Raw genomic sequence first — 21,673 nt, forward strand, 5'->3', positions numbered from 1 at the left:
AAAATGGCGTTTTTATAAAGATTCCCTTTTAGACCCGACGTGGCATCGGGATCCGAACTTTAGGGCGTCGGAAAGCTGTAAATGTTAAGGGTATTAGGAAACCCTTCCAGGGTGTGATAGATCAACTTGTAATCTATTTAACGAAACCAAGAAATTGGACATACGACAACCACGTCTCGAATAGAGCTATCTCAGAAGCCTTAGTGTGATGTCACCCATGCTATTTGCCCATAGAACCAAAGCGGTACCAAACATGGCCGCCCACTGCCAAAGCTAAGCCCGTGACGTTTCACCTAGGCACTGACGTCACAACTGAAATAGCTCTATAGATCTAGACCGCCCCGCGAATGAGCGTCAGATACTTAGATCATAAATTGTCCCTATCTGATAGTAAAGACAGGCGGTCCAGAGATAGTGACGGACACCTTTGAAATAATCTTTACATTTGGGACAAATTATAGGACTCGTTTAGCTTAGATCTTTTAACGAGAGTAGACTCGGCTCATCTCCTACACTCGAGTCGAATGTTGCCAGAAAGCAGGCTCTTCCCCCTCCCTTCCTACCCCTGCTTTCGGATCTCCTAAGTGTCCTGGTTCAGTTTTCCACTTTTTCAAAGATTTGATGAGACTTAATTAAGACGGCAAATTAATGACGCTACTCTCTCGTAATGATGACGCAAGATGGAATTAAGGTAGATTAAATGACAACTAGCTTTCACCACAACTCATCAACAGAAACACTTTTTTGCTAATAGAAATAGGCTTAGCGCGGGTGAAAGGATATAGATGAAAATTCTCAAGGGGGGGGGATAGGTTTGGTTAGGTAACTCTCAAAAATTCACCGTCCTAAAATAGTCCTACTATCTTTGTTTTAAAAGCATCTTCTCAAAGTTCTTCAGGCGCTCCAACCAATCTGGCGTTCACACTTTGTTTATAGATATTCTTCGGCCTATCCTTAGATATTTTGCTTACGAATATGAGTCGGAGAATTTCTCCCATAACCCGTATTTGTACACGCTGTCCTATTTTGGAGTTTATTTTGATTTTTATACTTGGAATTTTGTACGGGCTTTCATCCGGTAGGTCTAAGATCCGGGCATATCCTGATTATAACCCTGAATTTATTCTTATAGCGTTTTCCTTTGTGTCCTCGCGGAGCGCTCCCAAGGAGCAATAAAAATGGTATTACTAGTTTCCAGCTTCGTTAAAGACTGTTTTTGAAGAATAGGATCTCCTAGTTTTATTCCTCCATGGGAGCGCTCCGCGAGGACCCAAAGGAAAACGCTATTATTCGCTCATGAATAATTATTTCTCGTTAAGATTTAAATGGATGCGCTTCGATTGGCACTGAGCCAATGAGCGAACGAAAAAAAACTTAATTTTTTGATTTAATATCGTAATTGCAGTTTAGCGTATTCACTGTACTAGCCTCTATGGAAAGATAGAATGGGATTGAATTTTATTTTTAAAATTTATTATTATTTACTGTATAAATAATGAGGCTGATAGCGTGTAAATTAATATTTGTTCCTAATTATTTATATAAATATAATTTTGAGGATGGAATTTTTTCAATCAGTGTTGCCAGAGAGGGAAATTTCACTTTTTATGCGTTCGGATTTTCCCGCATTTTCTCCCCTTCCCTCTTCCCTCCTTGGCTCCCTACTTCGTCCGCCATTACGGGAAATTCAGTATGATTTTTCGGATGCAGAAACTTAATTTTGGAGATATATTCTAAAAACGTTAATAATATGTCGTAAATTATTAAAATGGCAGCTCAGGTAATTAATTAAACCTTTTTACTAAAAATATTTAGCGTTTAGAGCACGTGGAATGGCAAATTTACGCTTATTTTACCTATAAATAAACGACGCCGAGTTAAGCCTTGGCATATGGGTTTGTTTTCTTATCTTGCTGAATGTTGTTTTGGAGATTAAATTAAGGGGAAAAACAATGTATTTGAAGGCTATAACGTTGTAATTCTGTTGAATTGATGTTTAATAAACATTCCGTAAGGTTTTATAGCGTTATATTTAGGCTTAAGATAGTAAATATACCAGAAATGACTCATTTCTTTCAACCTACCACATAATCATTAGGTTTTACTCAAATGGGTATCTGGTAGATATCTTTGATTAACGCGTGGTTTTTATTAAATATTTCAGTTTGTCGAAGTTAAATTAGAACTCGGTCATCGCGCTGCTCTAAAGAGTAAGCCAACGGCCGAAGGATTTACTCATGATTGGTCAATATTCGTTCGTGGCCCTGATGGCAGCAACATTCAACATTTTGTAGAGAAAGTCATCTTCTATCTGCACGAAAGCTTTCAAAAACCCAAAAGAGGTAAATATATATATTAATTCGCGCAATTCAAAGCGACTCTTAACTAACGTTTTTTTCTTTAATTTTAATTACTTTTAGTTATAAAAGAACCCCCTTATCAAGTGAATGAGTCTGGTTACGCGGGGTTCAACATGATTATCGAGGTTTGCTTTAAAAATAAAGAGGAACCAAAAAGAATCAAATTCGACTACGATCTCTACTTACATTTGGAAGGACCACCCATTGTCAATTGTCGATGTGAAAAACTTACTTTCCAAAATCCAACGGAAGAATTTAGGAAGAAACTGATGAAAGGAGGGGCCGTAAGTTCACTTTTTTTGTTTTTTACCTTTAGTTTTGGTTTTAAATTAATATATAGTTCAGTGTGGGAAAGAAATATAGAAATGGAGTAAAGATTTATCTAGGCAATTTTGAAAGAAAGAAATGGGAAAATAATTAATTTCTTAAATAATTTAAAATATATGAAATTTGAGCCCCCATGTTAAATATATGTAATGTTTAGTAGTATTTTCAGGATTTTGTGTAATTTTAAAATACATATTTTGTTTACATTTCAATGGGCGGGGCTTTTATTTAAAATAAATTTTGGTAATGTATAAACAGTTTTTTTATATATAAATCCTAAGGGGAATAGCTTAAGCCAATTATAATATAAAAAAACTACTTTCACCTGCCCCCCTCCCCTTTCACCCCGCTCTCTTTAGTCCAGGAGGGGGTGAATAAAAAAGAGAAAAAACAAGCTGTCAAACCAGTTTCCCCAACACCGTTTTTTACCCCCCCCCCCTCTCCCTCTTTTAAGGAATTTCTTCTAGAAATTTTGTTCTTTTCCTTTTCTAAAACACGGGCTACTTTGCTTATTAAAGAGCGAGTTTCTGAGGGAGGGGTCGGATAGTTACCTTTTTTTTTTTCAAAGTTTATATTCGCCACATTTTATGGTGATTACTGTAAATTACTGTTGAGTATCACGTACTCGTGGAATTTCAGTGTATTTTCCATGAAATCGTCGATACGGAGGGGTCGGATAGTTACCTTTATTTTCAATGTTTATATTCGCGACACTTTATGGTGATTACTGTTGAATATCACGTTCTTGTGGAATTTCAGTGTATTTTCCATGAAATCATAGATACGGAGGGGTCGGATAGTTACATTTCTTTTCAAAGTTTATATTCGCGACGCTTTTTACATTAATCCAAATTGAATACAGTCTAATTTGGGACGTCACCTACTCGAGGAATTTCCCTTGAAGAGTTTTTAAGCTAGGGTTATGCCATTTTAAAGTTTGTCCATAATCGGATTCTTTTATTTTTAATAACGGTTTGATTTAATATCGTTGCCTAGACGAAAAATATGTCCATTAAACCAGTAAGTAATTTTCAATAATTATTTCTTGACTTGGCAGCAAGCGCGCGAGTATCCAACCTCTCTGTCTCTTAGCCCTCTTTATCTCTTTTATAATTGTGTGTGTGTGCGGGGGGGGGGAAACCCGTAAGTAATTTTCAATAAATATTTCTTGACTTGGCAGCAAGCGCTCGAGTATCCAACCTCTCTGTCTCTCTCAGCCCTCTTTATCTCTGTTATAATGGTGTGGGGGGGAGTTAGCGGAGTGTAGAGTTGTTGGGCTGGAAGATGGGAAGGGGGGGGGGGAATTTAGTTAGCTCCAGTGACACGTGCCCCAGTTTTAGTTTTTCCTCGTCGGTGGGTGCGAGTTGTGGAAGGAAGGTTGGTTGACTTGGCTGGCTAGATGGTGACGCGGCAGTCTTCCTCTCCCCCTCGTTTTTACGTTCAAGAAGGTTTTAAGCCTTTTTTTACCATCTTTTAACTTTAAATCGGCTCAAAACCGAGAAATTAATGGCTTAAATCCGCCCAAATATATTTCAATCGACGTATATATTAGTTAAAATTGGCCTTTTTTAAATAAATTTTTCAAAGTGAAAGTTTTAATTTTCGACGAGTTTTCGCCACAGTTTTGTTACCTCCTTGGCGAGGTCAACAGATGTACTTTTCGTCACCGGTTTTGCCTCATATAAGTCCCATAAGATCGCCACCGAATAGTCCCTTAACTTCTTGGACCTCAAATTATAGGGTATTGTTTCTATTTTATTTTCTTTCACGGGGCTTTTTTCTATAAAGTTTAAATTGCTTTTGCGGTGGAAAGGTTGTATAACTGTCTGGCGGAAAAATCTTTGAGTTGTGAAATTGATCAGGGTTCGCGTTTTATCAATTTCGTGGAAAAGTGACGGATGTTACCGAAAAATGGGCTTTGATGGTTTATAAGGGTTTTAAATGATTACCTGGAAAATTTATAATTTGTACGAGTGTGTTTTAAAGAGTTTTAAACTTTGTCCTACTAAAATTTTATCTACATTTTTGTCAAGCGCGCTTGAAATTGGTTTTGAAATTTTCAAGAGTTCGTAAATTTATTCGGGAAGTAATTTTTTAGTTTTTTGGAAAAGTGTGTATTTCTATTTTTAGTTTTAAGAGATTTTGAAGCGACCGAAGTACTATAGGCTTACTCTTATTTTGAAATTGGTATAAATATGTCTTAAAGATACGATTTAAATGGTTTAATCCTTTGAAAAAGGTGCGTGTCAGGTTTGTAAATAGTTTCAAATTGTTTTGGAGGAAGTACGCGGATTTTTTTAAGATCGTTATTTGAAAAGCTATTAAGAATGTTAATGTTGAAGGGGGTGACGCGTGGCCACGTCGAGCACCGTGGTATATTGCGCACACGCCAATAAGAAACGAGGTATCTTTTAAAAATATAGACGATTTCTAAAAACTCCCGTAAAAATCCGTCAGCTTTCTGTATTGGCGAAAGTTTCATTTGTCCAAGTAGCATATGGTCAAAAGTTGGTCAAGATCTATTCGAGCGTTATTTTGAAGGGGGTTGTTTGTTGGTTTAAGGTTGCCTTAAGCGGAGCGGCATCTCTCGCGGCGGCGGACGAGTCTTCCGGACCCAATCACCATGTTCGGACCGAGACTGAACCCTATCAGGGTTCGAACAACGCCAGAGATCAGGCTTCTCTGGTGGGAGGGGGCGGCGCCCTCGTTTCCGCCGGTAGACCCACTTCTTCCTCGAAACAACCATCCTCCTCTTTCAATAATTCCTCATCGTCATCGGTCTCAGCTCAAAAAGGTTCCAATCAAGTGCCAAAGAAAACACTCAAGACCAGCGCCTCCTCTCAGAACAATTCCAAACAGTCCGCTCAAACCGTTAAGGCGAGTCTTTTCTCTTTGAGATCAGTTTTAGATTTGTTTTAGAGCATTTCCCAATGGTCCAGCCCCCCAATATGTCGCGTCTACCCTCAAAATTGACCTGGTTTTTGTCTCCATTTGACCCCCCAGGAGAGCAACAGGCCACCCGAACCGCCTCCACCCGTCGCCAGTCAACCTTTCACGGCCATATTCGGAACTCCCATCAAAACTAAACCATCTCCCGATCAATTAGCCAAGTCGAACGCGAAAACGTCGGAATCAAACAAAGAAAAGTCATCAAAATCTTCATCTTCAAAGTCAGCTCCGTCGTCGGAGACGTCGACTGCCAAATCATCCTCGAACGCGGCAACTTTGAAAAATTCGCGAAAAGAATCAAAATCATCGTCTTCGCACAAATCATCATCCAAACATACGTCTTCTTCTTCTTCATCTTCGTCGAGTAAAGAGGTTGAGAGGAAGAAAGAGGTGACCAACAACGCCTCGTCTTCGTCTAATAAAAGCCTCGCGACGCCTAAAAGTCCCCCTCATCCTCCTGACAAAAGGTCAACGACAAACAATGAAACGGACGCCACTCCCGCACCCACGAAAAGGCGCAAAAGAACCACTTCCGTTGATTCGTCCGCTTCCAGAGACGGGTAAGTCCTTGAAATTTGTTTCTCCCAAAGTCACCTTGATTTACGTCGGGTGACCACGTTTCCCTTTCTTTTGTTTTTAACCAAATTTTTAGCGCTAGTAAGTCGGTTTCGGGTTCAATTTCAAAGAAGGAATCGAAAACGAGTAAGGCGGGGGTGACGGAAACTCCCCCGACACCCGAGAAGCGAGATAAAGCGCCCCAAAGTAAAGAACAACCGCGTAAAACGAAAGAAAAACGGCCAAAGGACAAGGATGGTAACGTCACCTCCTCGAAAACGAATAACTCTCTATCCAACAATAACTCTGGTGGTAGTACAACAATGACGCGGGGTGAGAAAAACGCGTCGAGCTCCTCTAAAACGAGGGAATCTCGAGGAAGGGAATCTCCCGCCATTGTGGCAACCGCGAAAAAGGAGTCGAAAGAGATTTCGAAAGAAACGCCCCCACCACCCGTTGTCGAAACGATAGAAAGGGTTTCGAGCAACGGAACCAGTTCCAAGGAAAACAATCCTAGTGTCAAAAACTCTAAAAACGAAGGGAAAAAACGCAAACCCAAAGAAAGTGTAGCCCTGACCAAAAAAGAAAAGAGCCCTCCCCCGTCACCGCCTAAACCTCCTCGGCCACCGCCACCGCCGCCCCCTCCCCTCCCCGAAGTTAAGTCGCCCCCCGAAAGCAAGGAGGAGGAAGATGCCCCTTCCAGTAACGAGTCCGTGGCCAGCTCTAGGTCGCCAAGCGGTGGTGGAATTGGTGAGGAAATCAAAAGTCGACCTTTGGCATCCCTGATGGCGGAAATGGAGGAACAGTCGGTCCTCTCCCCCTTATCGAGCGACCAGGAATCGGAATCTGACGAAGACGATGAGGAGGATCAGCAACAGCAACAACAACCGCCGCCGCCGGAAAGTAAACGTCGTCGGCGAGCCAGAAGCGAACGTTCCTCTTCCAAAGAAAATAGGCAAACGATTACCAACACGGAAAACTCTTCGTCGACGAAAGTGTTTCGCAAAACGCCGAGTACAAATGGTAACAGCGCCAGAGATTCTCCACCTTCGACGCCTCCGCATTCGTTAAACGCCTCGTCCGAAGCCGAGGAGGTTTCCGACGAAGCCAAGAAAGTCTTGGATCACGCTTATTTGAACGAATTGAAAGATTTGCAAGGTAAGATTATGTCCTTGAAAGATCGACAACATTTACAGAGGATTGTGGATTTAATCGAAGAGACGGGACTTTATCAAGTTTCCGGAGCTTCTTTTGACTTTGATCTGTGTTCCCTCGATAGGTCGACCGTCCAAAAATTACAAAATTTCCTCGCTGTTAAATGATTCTCTCTCTCTCTCTCTTCTTTCCATTATGTCGCGTTAATATTGTCATTCAACCATACTTACTCGAGATTAGAACGAAAAATAAAAAAAACAGGGAGTATTAATCCGCGTGAAAACGACTTTGATTGCAATATACTATAAAAGGTGGGTGAAAGTTTTTGACCTACTATTTCTCTCTCTCTCTCTCTCGAATGTAAATAAGTTATTTTTACCTATTTTTTTTTAATTTTAAACTCAGCGCGTCTTGTATATTTCATCTTAAATATAAATTACTAATTTAAAAGGCCACACCCCCTTTTCTCTCTCTTAACCCCCCCCCCCTCCCTCCATCCCTCCGCGAGTAGCGTGAAACCGCGAGTTATTTTGAAAAACGGTTAATTTAATTAACATTTGCGTTAGAAACTTTAAAAATTCCTAAACAAGATGATGATAGGCCTAATTATTAAAATGTAAATTATAAAATGGCAGCCGATTATAACTTTATAGCTCTATCGCACGTTAATGAAAAAAAATCATTTATGGAGTATTTTCCCGACCTTTCCCCCCTCCCCCCCATCTACTTAAAAGGTTTCGAAATTGACTATGCAAAGTTTCATAGTAGAATTTAATTAATTAATTTTAACACGAATTAATTTAAATCCTCCCTGATTGCTGATAATTATATATTTTTGCCAGTTGTTGAAAACTTTAATTGAGCTTAGAGCAATCATTAAGGCGGCTGCGCGGGCGGCGTAATAAACGAATCTAGTCATTCATGTTTTTCTTTATTTTCTATCATGTTGTAGAAATTATTAAGAAAAAGCGGTATATACAGGGTGTTTGTGAAAGGTCCATCAATAATGAAAGGGCGTATTTATTGGGCCATTTTGAGTCGAAAATGTTCTATGACATTTTTCCGTTCGGGCCACTGTTTTCAAGTTATGATTGGAGTAATTTACGGATGACCCCTTAAATTTAATTAAGAAATTGAAAGACAGCGCTAATTTAATGAAGGGGTCATCCCTAAAATATTCAAATCATAACTCGAAAACCGTGGCTCGGACGGCAAAATGTCATAGAACATTTTCGACTCAAAATGGCCCAATAAATACGCCCTTTCATTATTGATGGACTTTTCACAAACACCCTGTATATATATAAATGTATATATTGATTTGAAAAAAATAAATAAAAACCAATTGGACCAGTGTACAGATTGTTGAATAAAGTATCTCGTTTATTAAAAATTATACTTCATTCTCGTACTACAATTTCTTTCGTTTTTTCTACGTTTCAATCGACGACTGTTTCTCGTTGGCTTTGCTCTTTCCACAATGAAGAGATGACGTAATTTCTGTCCAATTGCCGGGATGCTTTTAGAGGAAAGCGCTGCCAAGGCGAAAATTCATCGATATCAGAAACAACTAAATGTAAGGGTAGAAAAAGTGGTTTCTTTTTTTTTTTTGGCAATACAAAAACTGCGGTGCGCTCTAACGAGGTGATCGTAAGGATTCTAGTATATCAAGGTTATTCCATGGACAAGAGACAAAAAACTTCGGGATCTTCAGGATTTAAAATCGTTTAAAATATCCTGAAGTTTTTTGTCTCTTGTCAGCACGCGCAAGGCTAGATTACATAGAGACCTAGCTTTGCGCGTGCTGACAACCGATGTTGTAACAGAGTATATACAGAATAAGCTGTCGTTCGAGATAGGGAGTTGCCAATCCTGTAGAGTGAAAACAGATTTCCGCACGCGCATTCTTTATCCATGGTTATTCGAAATTTAGTATCGACATTCGCTGTTCAAGATGACAAAGTCCGCGAGACTTCGTAGTGTAGTTTGAAGGCGTACTATACTTGTGATATCTATGGTCGGTATTCCAGATCGATATTGGCGAGAAGCTGGGAATATAGTCTCGGAGGGCAGAGAACGTTTGGTCAGTCACTCAGTCATCGGAAAACTATCGCGTCATGGCGGTAGATTTCGCAGCGACGTACAAAGTTCTCGTCTTAGGAGACAGTAATGTTGGAAAAACGTGTATCGTTCACAGATTTTGCGACGAAAGGTTTTACGACACGTACATCTCCACAATCGGTGAGTCAATAACCCTTTCGATAACCTCCCCTAAAACCTTGTCAAAACGCTAAGCCTAACTCTAGTTATTGAATTTACCATCCGTAAACTTTAATTTTAATCATAACGTCTTTGAAAAGTAGGCTTTATGAAGCTATTGTTCAAGTTCAAGGGTATATCTTGAACCTAATCTAAAAATAGGCTCGGCTCGGGTCGGATTAAGCCAATTTTAAATGACGTCGTAAAATGAGAGGATTTTAAACCTCGGTTCTGTCTATATGGCTCCGAAAGAAGTAACTGTCCAATAATAGAGGAGCTCGCGCCGCGCTCTCCGTGAAAAGCCGGACATTCGGGCGCCAAAGTTTTATTTTCGGATAGGTCGGAAAAGGCGGCATTATTTATGGCATCGAAAAAAGGCTTAACAATCGCGACTTGGATTTCGTCAGGCCTAAAACTATATATTTACTTCCGCGTTCAAGATGGAAAATTGCTTATTTTCGAAACTACGTCGCGGCCAGTATTTTTCGTCCTCATTCGACACGTGACCGGATTAAATGATATGACTCATCAGTCATCGATTTCGTCGTATCCGAGGCTAGAACGAGTCCTTTTTGCCACCGAGACCAGCTGACGCATTTACCGCTGCCCTTGTCAAATTGATAAAACAAAGGTTTTTGACGATTGTCCCATCGTCACGGACAAGTTCTTAAAATCCCCGAGGGCTTGGTGAACGATAAAACCAACTGTTACGAATGTTAAATGACAAATACGATTTACGAGTCCATTTTTTCAGGCTTAAATATCTTTAGACTTAATTAATGATTTTAATAATCATATTCCATCCTTCCAGGTATCGATTTCAAACAAAAAATAATCAATTTAGACGGTATGCCAATCAAACTTCAAATTTGGTGAGTTCTAATTTTAAGCCTGCCAAAGGTAAAGGGGAAGATGTCATCCAGGAGGTTAAAAACCCCGCATATTTACTAGGCGCGCCTGTAGAACTGTTTACCTCCTCTTACACCGCTGTGTTAGGAACAGCCCACCCGCAGGGGCAAACGTTAACCTTGTTTTCCCATAGAACGCCTGTAAAATACTTTCCCCGCATTACCTCGGTTTTTAGAGGGGAAAATCGGTAAAGCCCCTATTCGCATATATGTTATTTAATTTAATTTAATAATAAAATTAAATTAGAATATATGAACCCCAATAATATTGTAAGAAGAAATTCAAACTATTCAATCTTGAGGATTTATCCTCGATTGTAATGTATTCTTCAAAGAGACTATCATCTCGGAAAAGTCAAGTTTAACTGACCACAGCGTTTTTGAAGGGTCTTAAAATGGTAGCGACGAAGAGCTCATACGCTTTAGTTGGTAATATTAAACTGGCGTTTAGCGAGCGAGGTTGTATCGTAATCGAGAGGGAAAACCGGGACCGGGAAGTAAGGCATTGATCCAATAGCGTTGTTGCTCCATTTCCAACTGGAATAAATGTGTCAAGGCCATATGGATGAACCAATCCGGGTCTCGGGGAAAAGTCTTACAAATGAATTAAATTCGATACGATTAAAGTTAAATTCCACTCTTGATCGCTATTACCGAATATGTACTAAAAATTAATTTGTAGATGCGTAAGTGACCCTTTGACCTAAGTAGCTACGCGACGAATTAAATGATCGCGATTTGGAGGATCAGTACTCTAAACAAGATTGAAGTCCTTGGCAGAAATTCGAAGAAAAACCGCGTCTTTATAAGAACTGCCGCCAACTTCCCAGGAAGAGATACCCGTCGCTCTACCGATTGCGTTTGTTTCCTAGTAAGGATTTCTCCGGGAACTCCTTATTGTTTGGCTAGATTTCCAGGGAGCCCAGCATCTCGTAAAAATAAATATACCCTACCGTCCCTTACCCTTTGACTAGGGTTGCAAATTTCACGTGACACGCCAAACGCGAATGTCTCATCGTTACCCGAGACCTTTAAAGAAGCTTTTATAAAGGGCTCCATTGATTTCTCGGTGGTCTAGACTTAGGGTGATATCACTAAGGTAACACTGTTTTTGGCGCCTAGTTGTCTTGTTGATTTCCTGTTAAAAGGAGTTTCCCCTCCGCCCCACCCCCTTCTCTCTCTCGCGTTTCCCTCAAATATCGATTTTAGTGATTAACTTTTTCTTTCTTCTGGAATTTCCCTATAAAAAGGCTGAACAAAGGCTTAATGAAAAACCCGACAGAACGTTTAGGAATAGGTTTTATTTAATTTTTTTTTTGAACTGGAATTTAAATGGATGACGACGTCGACTATAATAGGCGGCCTTTCTCTAGCGCGCATGCGATGTAAAGCTACAATTTTCCTCTTAGTTTCCTTTATGAATTGAAGCATTAATTGTTAATTAGGTCTTTATTAACAAATTAATAAGCTAACCGCCCGCGAGTTTGTAGATGAAACGTAAGACGGACAATAAGAGTGGTACGGGTGGTTGTAGACCTACCTACGTCATTGGCAGCTAGCGTCTAATGGAGTGACGTAGGATGACGTAACTATATCTTTAGAGTCTCGTAAATATCGCGAACTTGACTGAGTGACCTAGTTGGCCTGATTCAGGGCTTCGGGCCTTTTTTTTTTTTTTTTTTTTCGTAAAATTGCAATCGATATAAAGGCCTTGTATTTCATCGGATCAGACTGTTATCGAATAGGACTTCCTTTAACCCTTGGCTGATTTTATTTTAAATTAGCCTAAACTGTTTAATAACTTTATTCAATTGGTTTTAGGGACACCGCGGGCCAAGAAAGATTTCGAACTTTAACCACGGCTTACTACAGAGGCGCCATGGTAGACTAATTATTTTTGTTAAGCCTAAAATTTCAAACTCGGTTTAAATGGCGTTTCTTTATTTTTTTTAACGCGCAGGGCATCATCGTAATGTATGACGTCACAAACATGGACTCTTTCAACCATCTTTCATACTGGTTTCGTAACGTAGAAGAGGTAATTATTCCGATAACGTATTTCTACGGGTCATGACCTTTAAGGGGGAAAACTACGTTAGGCCCAACTCCATTATTACTTTTACCAGAAGTGAGATGAGACTAGAAGTACTGAGCTATCCAAATTCTTCACTCGGCGAAAGTGAATATTCTTGATAACACAAGAACGGTTGGCCCTCTAGTAGCGGTTTCAGAATTTCCCCTCCAAAACGTGAGAAGCTCGCGGTGGTAGACGGCCGAACTAGATTCAAGGAGCCGCGTCCGTGTTCGGCCGCTTTAGGTTGAGGGGAAGGGGGTAAGAAATGTTTTTGGGACTCGACCAATATTTTTCTCAGTAGTGTAGGCGCGTGGGGAGCGGTATAAAATCCTCAAATTTGTTCACTAATGCCAGGATCTACTATCAATGCTAGAGCCCTTCACTTCTAGTCTCATCTCACTTCTGCTTTTACGTTTCACCCGATTTTATCCGTTAGAAGTGAAAAGATTTACGGCTTTGTTTTATAGATTTATTTTTTCTTTAGAACGCGTCACCCGACGTTGTGAAAGTTTTAGTTGGTAACAAATGTGACGCCACGCAACAACGGGCCATCGAATACGAAAGAGGAGAAAAGGTAGGTTTTTTTCTTGAGTAGTTTACTTCGATAGATTATTTACTTCTGATTTAATTTTCATACGTTTAATCTGGAAGTTTTGAATTAGGCTTAACGTCAGTCTTAGGAACGGAGAAAGTGTAACGAAGTTAGGCTTAGCCTCAGTTTAATTAAGTTAGGCTTAGTGTCTGACAAGTTGAAGCGCTGTTAATGAAGCGACTGGGGGGATTAAGAATTAACGCGGTTGTCTCGGAAAATTCGAGAGACGCGGGGGGGGGAGGTAGAATTCCTCGTTATTAAATTTTGACGAAACTCTTTGCACTGGCGTGGTTGACGTCACTGATGTTTAGATGGCCGAAAGCTTCGATATCCCGTTCTTCGAATGTAGCTGTAAACACAACATCAATATACAGGAGGCCTTTGTCGCGTTAGCTAGGAAAATCAGGGAACAACGAGAATCTAGGGTAAGTTAACCAAATTATTTTTCTCTCCATAAATTTGTCGCGTGGCAAAATGTCACTCGTAAAGGCGTGTGGCTTGTGTTTAGTCGTTGCCTACGTTAATCAAGGCTTGTGCGCGGTGACTTCGAAGGGGGCGACTTTTAAGAAACGCGACTTCTTATTTTCTCCCTACGTGTTACCACGAACTTTGTAGTGACGTCACATGCTCTTATCTCTTACCTTATTTTCAGGCGACCATATTGGCAGTCGCGAGACGTCGTCAGCTTGGGCAATACAAATTCGGGACCCAATATTGACGTCACAGTTTTTCCCCCTAGCTTCGTGGTAGCACACTATTTTACCGCGAGATTTCATTGACAGCAAAGAGAGTATAGGGGAGGAGTTGAAGCTCCCCCGCTCCACAAGGCTAAATTACAATGTTGCCCCTAAATCATATTAGTGGTACGAGGGAGTTTCCGGCTCAGTCGCGCCACCTACGATACCATTTAATGTCTCAAACGGAAATGCCTCGGTACTGCGCATTGAAGATGCGCGGTAGAAGGTAGAAAAGAGCAACAAGATTTTCCCCTCTTTCCACTCCTCCCCTATACCCTCTTTGTTGACAGCTGGACCGAAACGCACGCGAAAATGAGTATTTAAAATTCTGAGCGCGAGAAAATGAACATTTCAAATTATTTAGGTCCAGCTATTAGCGCCTCAGGTCCAGCTAATAGCGCCTCCTGTGAAAGAATTTGGCAACTTAAATTGCCAAAATAAAAATAAAAATTGGCGCCGCGCACAGGCCTTGATTAACGTAGGCAACGGTTTAGTCAAGGGGAATTTTCCCAATTTTGTAACGATGTCGTTTCCCCGTGAACCAAGCCACTCGAGTGGCATTAGTGTCCGGCTTTTACGGGTTAAATTAACCAGTAGTTTAACTACTATTAGGCGAGTCGTTTTGACGAAATGGAAAGACAGCAATGGGAAAACGCCGACCTCAATCAAAATAAGCAAATTGCCTCGAACGCTTATCGTTGTAATTGCTAGGGCTAGGCCCCAACTCCCCCCCCCCCACACCTCAACCCCTTAACCCTTGACCTTCAAAATCTCCCCCCCCCCCAAAAATCCCCCCCCCCCCCCAAAAAAAACCCACGTGTAGTCATTGGACCGGTGATGTCTTCGTTTTTGAAATAACAAATAGTAATTATATAGAGACAGGAAACCTTTTAAATTTTAATTTAAAAGAATAACAGCGTGTATTAATATTAATTAGTTAAACGTTAATTAATGGAAAAGCAGCCAAAAAACATTGACTGTTTCGCGTTTAGGGGTCGGTTACTTAAAATGTGATTTTAATTCAAATGATTAAGTGGCCGATACCTCGATTTTGCGTTAGTCGCGGCGCTCTTGAAATACCTTAAACCGCATTTGGAATTTGGGGTATTTTCCTAAGATCGCGATCTCTTTATTTAAAAAAATACAAACACGCCAATAAATAAAATTATAAACAAAGTATTTATTCATATCTAAAAGAAAAACAAAAACAAACAATTCTAGGCGTGTGAAAAAAAAACAACCGAGGCTTTTTATAAAAACAAAAATTATCTCCCCCTCCCCCCCAAAAAAAATAAGTTTTTTCTCGAAAAGATGAAGATAAAAATTCTTCTCATTTTCGAAAAAAAAAACACGAATTTATTCAAAAGTTCCATGAATATAGAACTACTTAAAGTACGGTTAAGTATTCGTGAAATGAAATGAAATTAATTTTTGCCTCATCAGATTTTCTACCGATAAGCGTAATATAGTTATTGTGATAAACAAACAAAAAAAAACAACAACGTGAAATCGGAGCTTTGTTCTAGTTTAATTTAATATATATAAAAAAGTCAAAGCACCAATTAAAAATAAATAAATTAATTAATTAGCTAAGACAAACAACCTAGGTGTAATTGTAAATATATATATTCAAAACAGAAAACCAAATTAAGTTAACCTTGATTCATTTAAACTTAATTAACGATAGACAATGAAACATTAACTTAAAAATAGCCTTATTTGTAAACTTAAGATTAATTCCTCCCCCCCCCTTCCTTCCTTTCCCGCGAAACTAATTACGTTTCCCGCCTGAGTAAGAGATGACGTCATTCGTGACGTAATAAGGCTAAATACTATTATTAATTTCTTCCTTTGAAATCGTAATATTTTCAGATTATTTATTTATATATATTATTAAATGCGAGGAGGCGAAGTGATTAACCCCTCGAATAATATTTCAAGCACGCTGTAGTTAATTAGCGTAATAATTTTAAAACTTGTACATAGCGCGTAAAACGGGAGTTCAAAGTTCAAGAACTTTTATTATCGTATTTATTTATTTTACGATCGAGCTTAAATTAGTAAGGATTAATTTTACGTTAATTTAAATAACATTTAAAAGCATTTATAATAAACAAAACTAATGTACATAATCGTGCTAATTACCTACAATTAGATTTAAAAAAAAACAGAAAAACCCCGGTTGTTAAATATGCGTGACCAACTAATTACTAGAGATAATGTAAACGTAATTCCCAGTTGTATAAAAAAACAAAACAAAAAGGTTTTCGTAATTTTACGGTTCATTCAAGAATTTTGTCAAAAATTATAAGTTAAATTAGCACGCTTAATTACCAACTATTTATTTATTAATTAGGGAATGTTCATTTAAAATTTAACGCGAAAAATGTTGCTATACAAAGTAAAAAAAAAAAAAGAAATACCGAAGCGAGAAGATGAAGAAAAAAAAAATGAAAAATTTGTTAAAAAAAAAAGGTGCTTTAAAAATGTTTTCATAAAAACACGAATAAATGTTTTATAATGTATATTTTATTACGATTGTATCGCTTTTCATCGTAGGAACTGTACTCGTAGTAATACTGTAACTCCACTCTACGTCGGCCTTCATCGTCACCTCAAGCCGCCTCCGAAAATTGTTTAACCTTTGAACTTTGGGCCATTTCCGCGCTGACGTACCCGAAAAGGCCTATTAAGAGAAATGGCGCCAAAATATACAGTTTGACGTCAACGCAAAGATAACTGCTGTAAGCCCAAGCCACGATCTCGCCGAGGTCTTCCAAAATGGCGAACATATTGAAACCGGCTTCTTTGACGTCGCTAAATAACAATCCGTAGAAGGCTGCGACCAATTAAGTTTAGCTAAACCGCTTCATTAATGACGTCATACTCACACGTTAATTGACATCTAACGATGGCGTTACTGAAACCCATGATCCCGGCTGAGAGAAATAGAACGTATTTCTCGTCGGAACGAGGGATCCACAACATCAACAGAACCAAAATGGCCGCCGTTGAAACGTAGGCAAACGTCAAAGAGAGGATTCGACACGCTTGACTGTTGACGAAACTGCTGACGAAAGAGCCCGCGCAGTCCGTTATGGTGAACAAAAGAAGGACTAATCCGACTTCGTGGACACCGTACGTACAACTGACGTACGCCTGAAATGTACGCGAGGTTTAGAAAACAAAATTAGGCTTAGCCGTTAAGGGACGAGCCGGAAAAGACGGACAACCCTGAGCGACCATTTAATCTAACCTAATCTACCCTAAGCACCCAAAGAGGGATTGAGCGGATATACTTTGGAAAACTCTCCGCTGACGAAACCAGCCATCATGCCCTTGAAAATTGACGTTGGACTCAAGAGGACGTAAAACTTATTCCCGAAAACCTTGAGTGTGTCCAGGAATGAGACTTTGGCCACCGAGGAATTGCTTTCTTTCGAGGACGTTTCATTTTCCGGGTCCAGGAATAGCAGCAACAGTAGCCCCGAGGCGAACATACAAGCGGCGAAACCACCGTACAGGGAATAGGTGGTCACTCGTGGTAGTTCTTTAAACCTAGACGTATTGACGATGGCTGCTGTCTGGTCGCAAAATGACGAACCGCATAGTCTCGAGTATTCCTCGAGAACCGTAACTTTGTCAACCGGATACAAGACAAAGTAAGAGAAAAGGCAACCCATCATGTGACCCAAGGAGTTGGTAAAGTTCAAGGCCCCAAAGAACAAGGAGGATGTGTCGAAGATCTTTTTACCGCTGGCGACTGAGAAGGATTCAATAAGGTCCATGGTATACGAGTACCTAAAACGAATAAATAGCTATCGTCTTGCCCGCTACGACGGATATTGGCGCTCTTACCTCGTCGAGGACATTGGCGCCGCCGCCATACCGTCCAGAATGGCGGAAGGATACAAAACGTACCATTTCGGATAAAGTAGCGCGAACGGAAAGACGCATCGCGCCAAAGTAGAGGCGATTAACAAATTCTTCACACCGAATCTTTTGGATAAGAAAGTAGCCGCGGTCAACTGTACCACTAACTTTGTGACGTGTTTCAAGGTCTGCGATTTACTGCCCAGTCCGTCAACGAAAATTACGCTAGTCTGTAAATCCTTTAGCGACGTAGGAGCTAAGGTGTACAACGGGGAAGCCAACAGAAGAATCAGAAAGTTCTTCACGGGTGGGAAATATTCCTTTTTGAACATTTTTGAGAGGGGATTATCTTGATGACTTTAGCGGCTGAGATTTAAGAAACGTGTGGCGTTCTTCTAGTAATTAACTCCGCGCTCATTTGTCTCCTCGCCCACCGACGCAAACTTTAGCAATTCAAAGGAAATACTCCAGTATTTCTTAAGAATGCGTTAGCGTGAATTTTTCTGCTGATGTTTTTAAACGACTGCACTTTGCGCTTCACTTTGCTTCGACTTTTTCAAACTTTTTCGTTCTTTTTTTTTCTCCGCCCTCGCATATTTTATTCAAGCTGACGCTTAAACCGTTTAGCATTATTCACCAGAACTAAATAACAAATACGTTTTCAATAGAGAACTCGACTCTTTATGGAAAATTTTTTCACGTCGGCATCTTCTATGTTATATTAAGATTTGAGGGGTCGGATAATCTCATCTTCTAACATGATCTTCCATTTCAAAAACACGGTTAATAAGTTGTAAATACGCCAAACTATTTTCTATAGGGAAATCAGTGTATTTGAGTTAAGGCAGGAGTTCATAATAACCCCCCTTCGGGGGGGGAAGTACGAAACTGGTTAAAAAGCCCGTAACAACAAAGTTTCGCCGTAAAGCTCAGCGGATTTATACACCGCTTAACTCCCAAAGAAATAGTTACCCCAATGTTTAGCGCCCACGCGCATTAATTTCCCATATTGCGGGTTAGCACTATTTTTATCTTGTGATTTTGGGAGCGAAAATGGCTCGCGAGTCGCGTGAGCGTCTCACGTCTGTCGGCGCGGGCAGCCGCGGTGTACATTAAGCCTTGGCTAAGAAGTTGGCTTTGCGATGGTTTCTAGTTTTCTACAAAACATTTAAACGATAGTCATTATTGTTCTCTTGTGATATGTGTGAGAACTCCGTGGTTAAATTAACACGGTATGGACAAATTGATTCCCAGTATCTTTAATATAAGAATTCCATCGTGTTTCTACGTCCACATACTCGCCATTTTTCTTAACGACGGAGATCCCTGCCAAGTTTTGGAACGAAAACCAAGGAGTATAGATACTACTACAATCTACTGTAAAGTTGTATGTCCATCAACAGGCTAGTCCTTTATATGCGCAACGACAAAATCTTGTTGTTCGCGATTTTTACCATTAGCTCTATGGCAAGTTTCGTACTTCCTCCCCGAAGGGGGGTTATTATGAACTCCTGGTTAAGGGAATTCGGCTAGCCATTTTCGTTTCTTACGACAAGTTTGCGACCCCTCAATGTTTACTAATCGCGTCGTAGTTTGTTGGAGGAGGTACGGGCGTTAACTAAAGTAACTTCAAAATTCAGGGGTATCGCGAATTACGAGCCTAATTGACAGGGCCGCCGCGTTTCCATGGAAACGGTAATATTTTCATAGACTTTTTCGTACAATATAACCCAATTTATAATTCGATGTTCTGGATTCCACCAAAAAAGCAAACAAAAAGAAAAAAAGGTTTTTCTACGGGACGCTAAACTTAAAAAATTGGAAATGTTTTCACTACGATTAGGGGAGTGTGTTGGTCAAAACCCAACTAGGCCTACATCCTTGTCCAAAACATTCCTTTTAGAATAATAGATTTATTAAAGGCCCATGAAAATAACATTTATTTCTAGATGGATTGTTGCCGACTGATTAGAATGGACAGTTGATCATGGAAAGGTAAGAACTAGGATTCTAAATCGGTAATTTACCATGGTAACGTACACAGGATAATTTACCAGGGCAATTATAATTTACAAACTCCCCTGGTTATTTACGAAAACGGTAATAGGTAAAAACCATGGATAAAGAATGCGCGTGCGGAAATTTGTTTTCACGCTATAAGATAGGCAACTCCCTATCTCGGGCGACAGCTTATTCTGTATATACTCTGTTACAGCATCGGTTGTCAGCACGCGCAAAGCTATTTCTCTATGTAATTTAGCTTTGTACGTGCTGTCAAGAGACATAAAACTTCAGGATCTTCAGGATTTAAAATATACGCGAGTGTTTTTAGCTCGAGTGCACGGACCTCTAGGCCTTAGTTTCAAATAGGTGTAGTAGGCTGTAGACAATTTCAAACGTATTTTAAACTAAGCCTAGGGGTCCGTGCACTCGAGCTAAAAAACCTAGCGGATATTTTAAATCCTGAAGATCCTGAAGTTTTATGTCTCTTGACAGCACGTAAAAAGCTACGTTACATAGAGACGTAGATTTGCGCGTGCTGACAACCGATGTTGTAACAGTATATACAGAATAAGCTGTCGTTCGAGATAGGGAGTTGCCTATCCTGTAGAGTGAAAACAAATTTCCTCACGCGCATTCTTTATCCATGTAAAAACCGAGATTTTTTTGATGAGTTGACATCCCAACTAAGAGTCTTTTTTTGACAAATTTGTTTTCATTATTAGGGCCTATAAGAAAAGTAAATGGAATTAGAGCCCCATCACGCTTTAATGGAAATTGGAACCCAAAATAAAAACCGTTTGTCGAAAAAGAAATATACTTTTAAAACTTTAATTTTTGACCAAAATCTGTGTGGTCAAAAATCGGACTTTATATTAATGCTCTTCTAATGCATCTACAATTATCACTCCTATAAAGCTACTCCATGCCATAGCCCCCTGGATCACGCGACTCGCGGACGCAAGCTGCTCGCGCTATAGAAGCCCGCCCAAAGAATTATTTTCCTATGTTAAAGCGCGTATCGGGGATTTTTGCTCGAAAAATCAAAGCCGTCAGCTTTTAACATGGTCGTCTATGGGAGGAACACCGTTTTTTTGCCCTAATTTGGCAAATAATGGCTCAAATCTCTTGAAATTTTAATCGGATGTGTAAAATAAGGTTTGTGATTTTTGTGCAAAGTTTCAAAAGATCATATCGTGTAGTTTTCTTGTAAAAAAAATTAAAACTTAGACAAAAATCAAAGCCGTCAGCTTTTAACATGGTCGGCTATGGGGGGAACTAAGTTTTTTGGCCCTAATTTGGCAAATACTGGCTCAAATCTCTTGAAATTTTAATGAGAGGTGTAAAATAAGGTTTGTGATTTTTGTGCAAAGTTTCAAAAGATTATATTTAGTAGTTTTTTTGTAAAAAAAATTAAAACTTGGCCGAAAATCAAAGCCGTCAGCTTTTAACATGGCCGTCTATGGAAGGAACACCATTTTTTCGTCCTAATTTGGCAAATACTGGCTCAAATTTCTTGAAATTTTAATGAGAAGTGTACTGAAGGATTTTTAATGATCGGGCAAAGTTTTAAAGCTCTAAAACCAATAGTTTTCCCCTGAAATTCAATAAAGCTTTGTTTGTACAGGAGCACAACCAGAAGAACTAGATTGCTTCCGGTGACCTTTGACACCTGTCGGCTTTTTTCAGAGCGTGTTTGGTCAAAAACCTATATGATAATCATTTCTTCCTAGATGCTATTGAAAAGATAGGAATTAACATACGGAATTCAGGTGCTTGCCAATGAACTGATGTGGTTCAGTTTAATTTTAAGAGGAAAATTCACAGCTGACACAAAGTTATTCTAACTGAAATTTCCCAACTATTTGTGGGGAAAACAAACC

At 39.6% G+C, this 21,673-nt stretch overlaps 3 protein-coding genes across 4 annotated transcripts; 2 read left to right on the forward strand and 1 right to left on the reverse strand.

Moving 5' to 3' along the window:
• Positions 1-1,628: 1,628 nt before the first annotated feature.
• LOC149692806 (uncharacterized) lies at positions 1,629-8,744 on the forward strand. 2 transcript variants are annotated; one of them, XM_089868714.1, is made up of 6 exons: positions 1,629-1,780; positions 2,165-2,342; positions 2,421-2,644; positions 5,250-5,564; positions 5,691-6,196; positions 6,289-8,744. In XM_089868714.1, exons 1-6 carry the CDS (start codon positions 1,769-1,771, stop codon positions 7,511-7,513), a joined length of 2,460 nt encoding a protein of 819 aa, XP_089724840.1. In that variant the 5' UTR covers positions 1,629-1,768; the 3' UTR covers positions 7,514-8,744. The 2 variants fall into 2 exon arrangements, with proteins under 2 accessions (XP_089724840.1, XP_089724841.1); XM_089868715.1 differs by lacking the exons at positions 1,629-1,780; positions 2,165-2,342; positions 2,421-2,644 and adding an exon at positions 4,005-4,428.
• A 640-nt stretch (positions 8,745-9,384) lies between these two features.
• On the forward strand, positions 9,385-14,707 carry RabX4 (RAS oncogene family member RabX4). Its single transcript, XM_089868746.1, has 7 exons — positions 9,385-9,587; positions 10,417-10,477; positions 12,335-12,395; positions 12,474-12,551; positions 13,072-13,161; positions 13,491-13,604; positions 14,529-14,707. The coding sequence occupies exons 1-7, from the start codon at positions 9,464-9,466 to the stop codon at positions 14,625-14,627; spliced, it is 627 nt and encodes a 208-aa protein (XP_089724872.1). The 5' UTR covers positions 9,385-9,463; the 3' UTR covers positions 14,628-14,707.
• Positions 14,708-14,800: 93 nt separating this feature from the next.
• Positions 14,801-18,121, reverse strand: LOC149692808 (N-acetylglucosamine transporter UNC93A-like). Its single transcript, XM_089868718.1, has 4 exons — positions 17,775-18,121; positions 17,216-17,717; positions 16,808-17,075; positions 14,801-16,755 (listed from the first exon to the last, which is right to left on the reverse strand). Exons 1-4 carry the CDS (start codon positions 18,119-18,121, stop codon positions 16,532-16,534), a joined length of 1,341 nt encoding a protein of 446 aa, XP_089724844.1. The 3' UTR covers positions 14,801-16,531.
• Between the last annotated feature and the right edge of the window lie 3,552 nt (positions 18,122-21,673).

Source organism: Phalangium opilio, unplaced genomic scaffold (assembly GCF_054372755.1).
Source record: "Phalangium opilio isolate 3A_F unplaced genomic scaffold, DU_Popi_V2 ptg000024l_1, whole genome shotgun sequence".
Lineage (NCBI taxonomy): Eukaryota > Metazoa > Arthropoda > Arachnida > Opiliones > Phalangiidae > Phalangium > Phalangium opilio.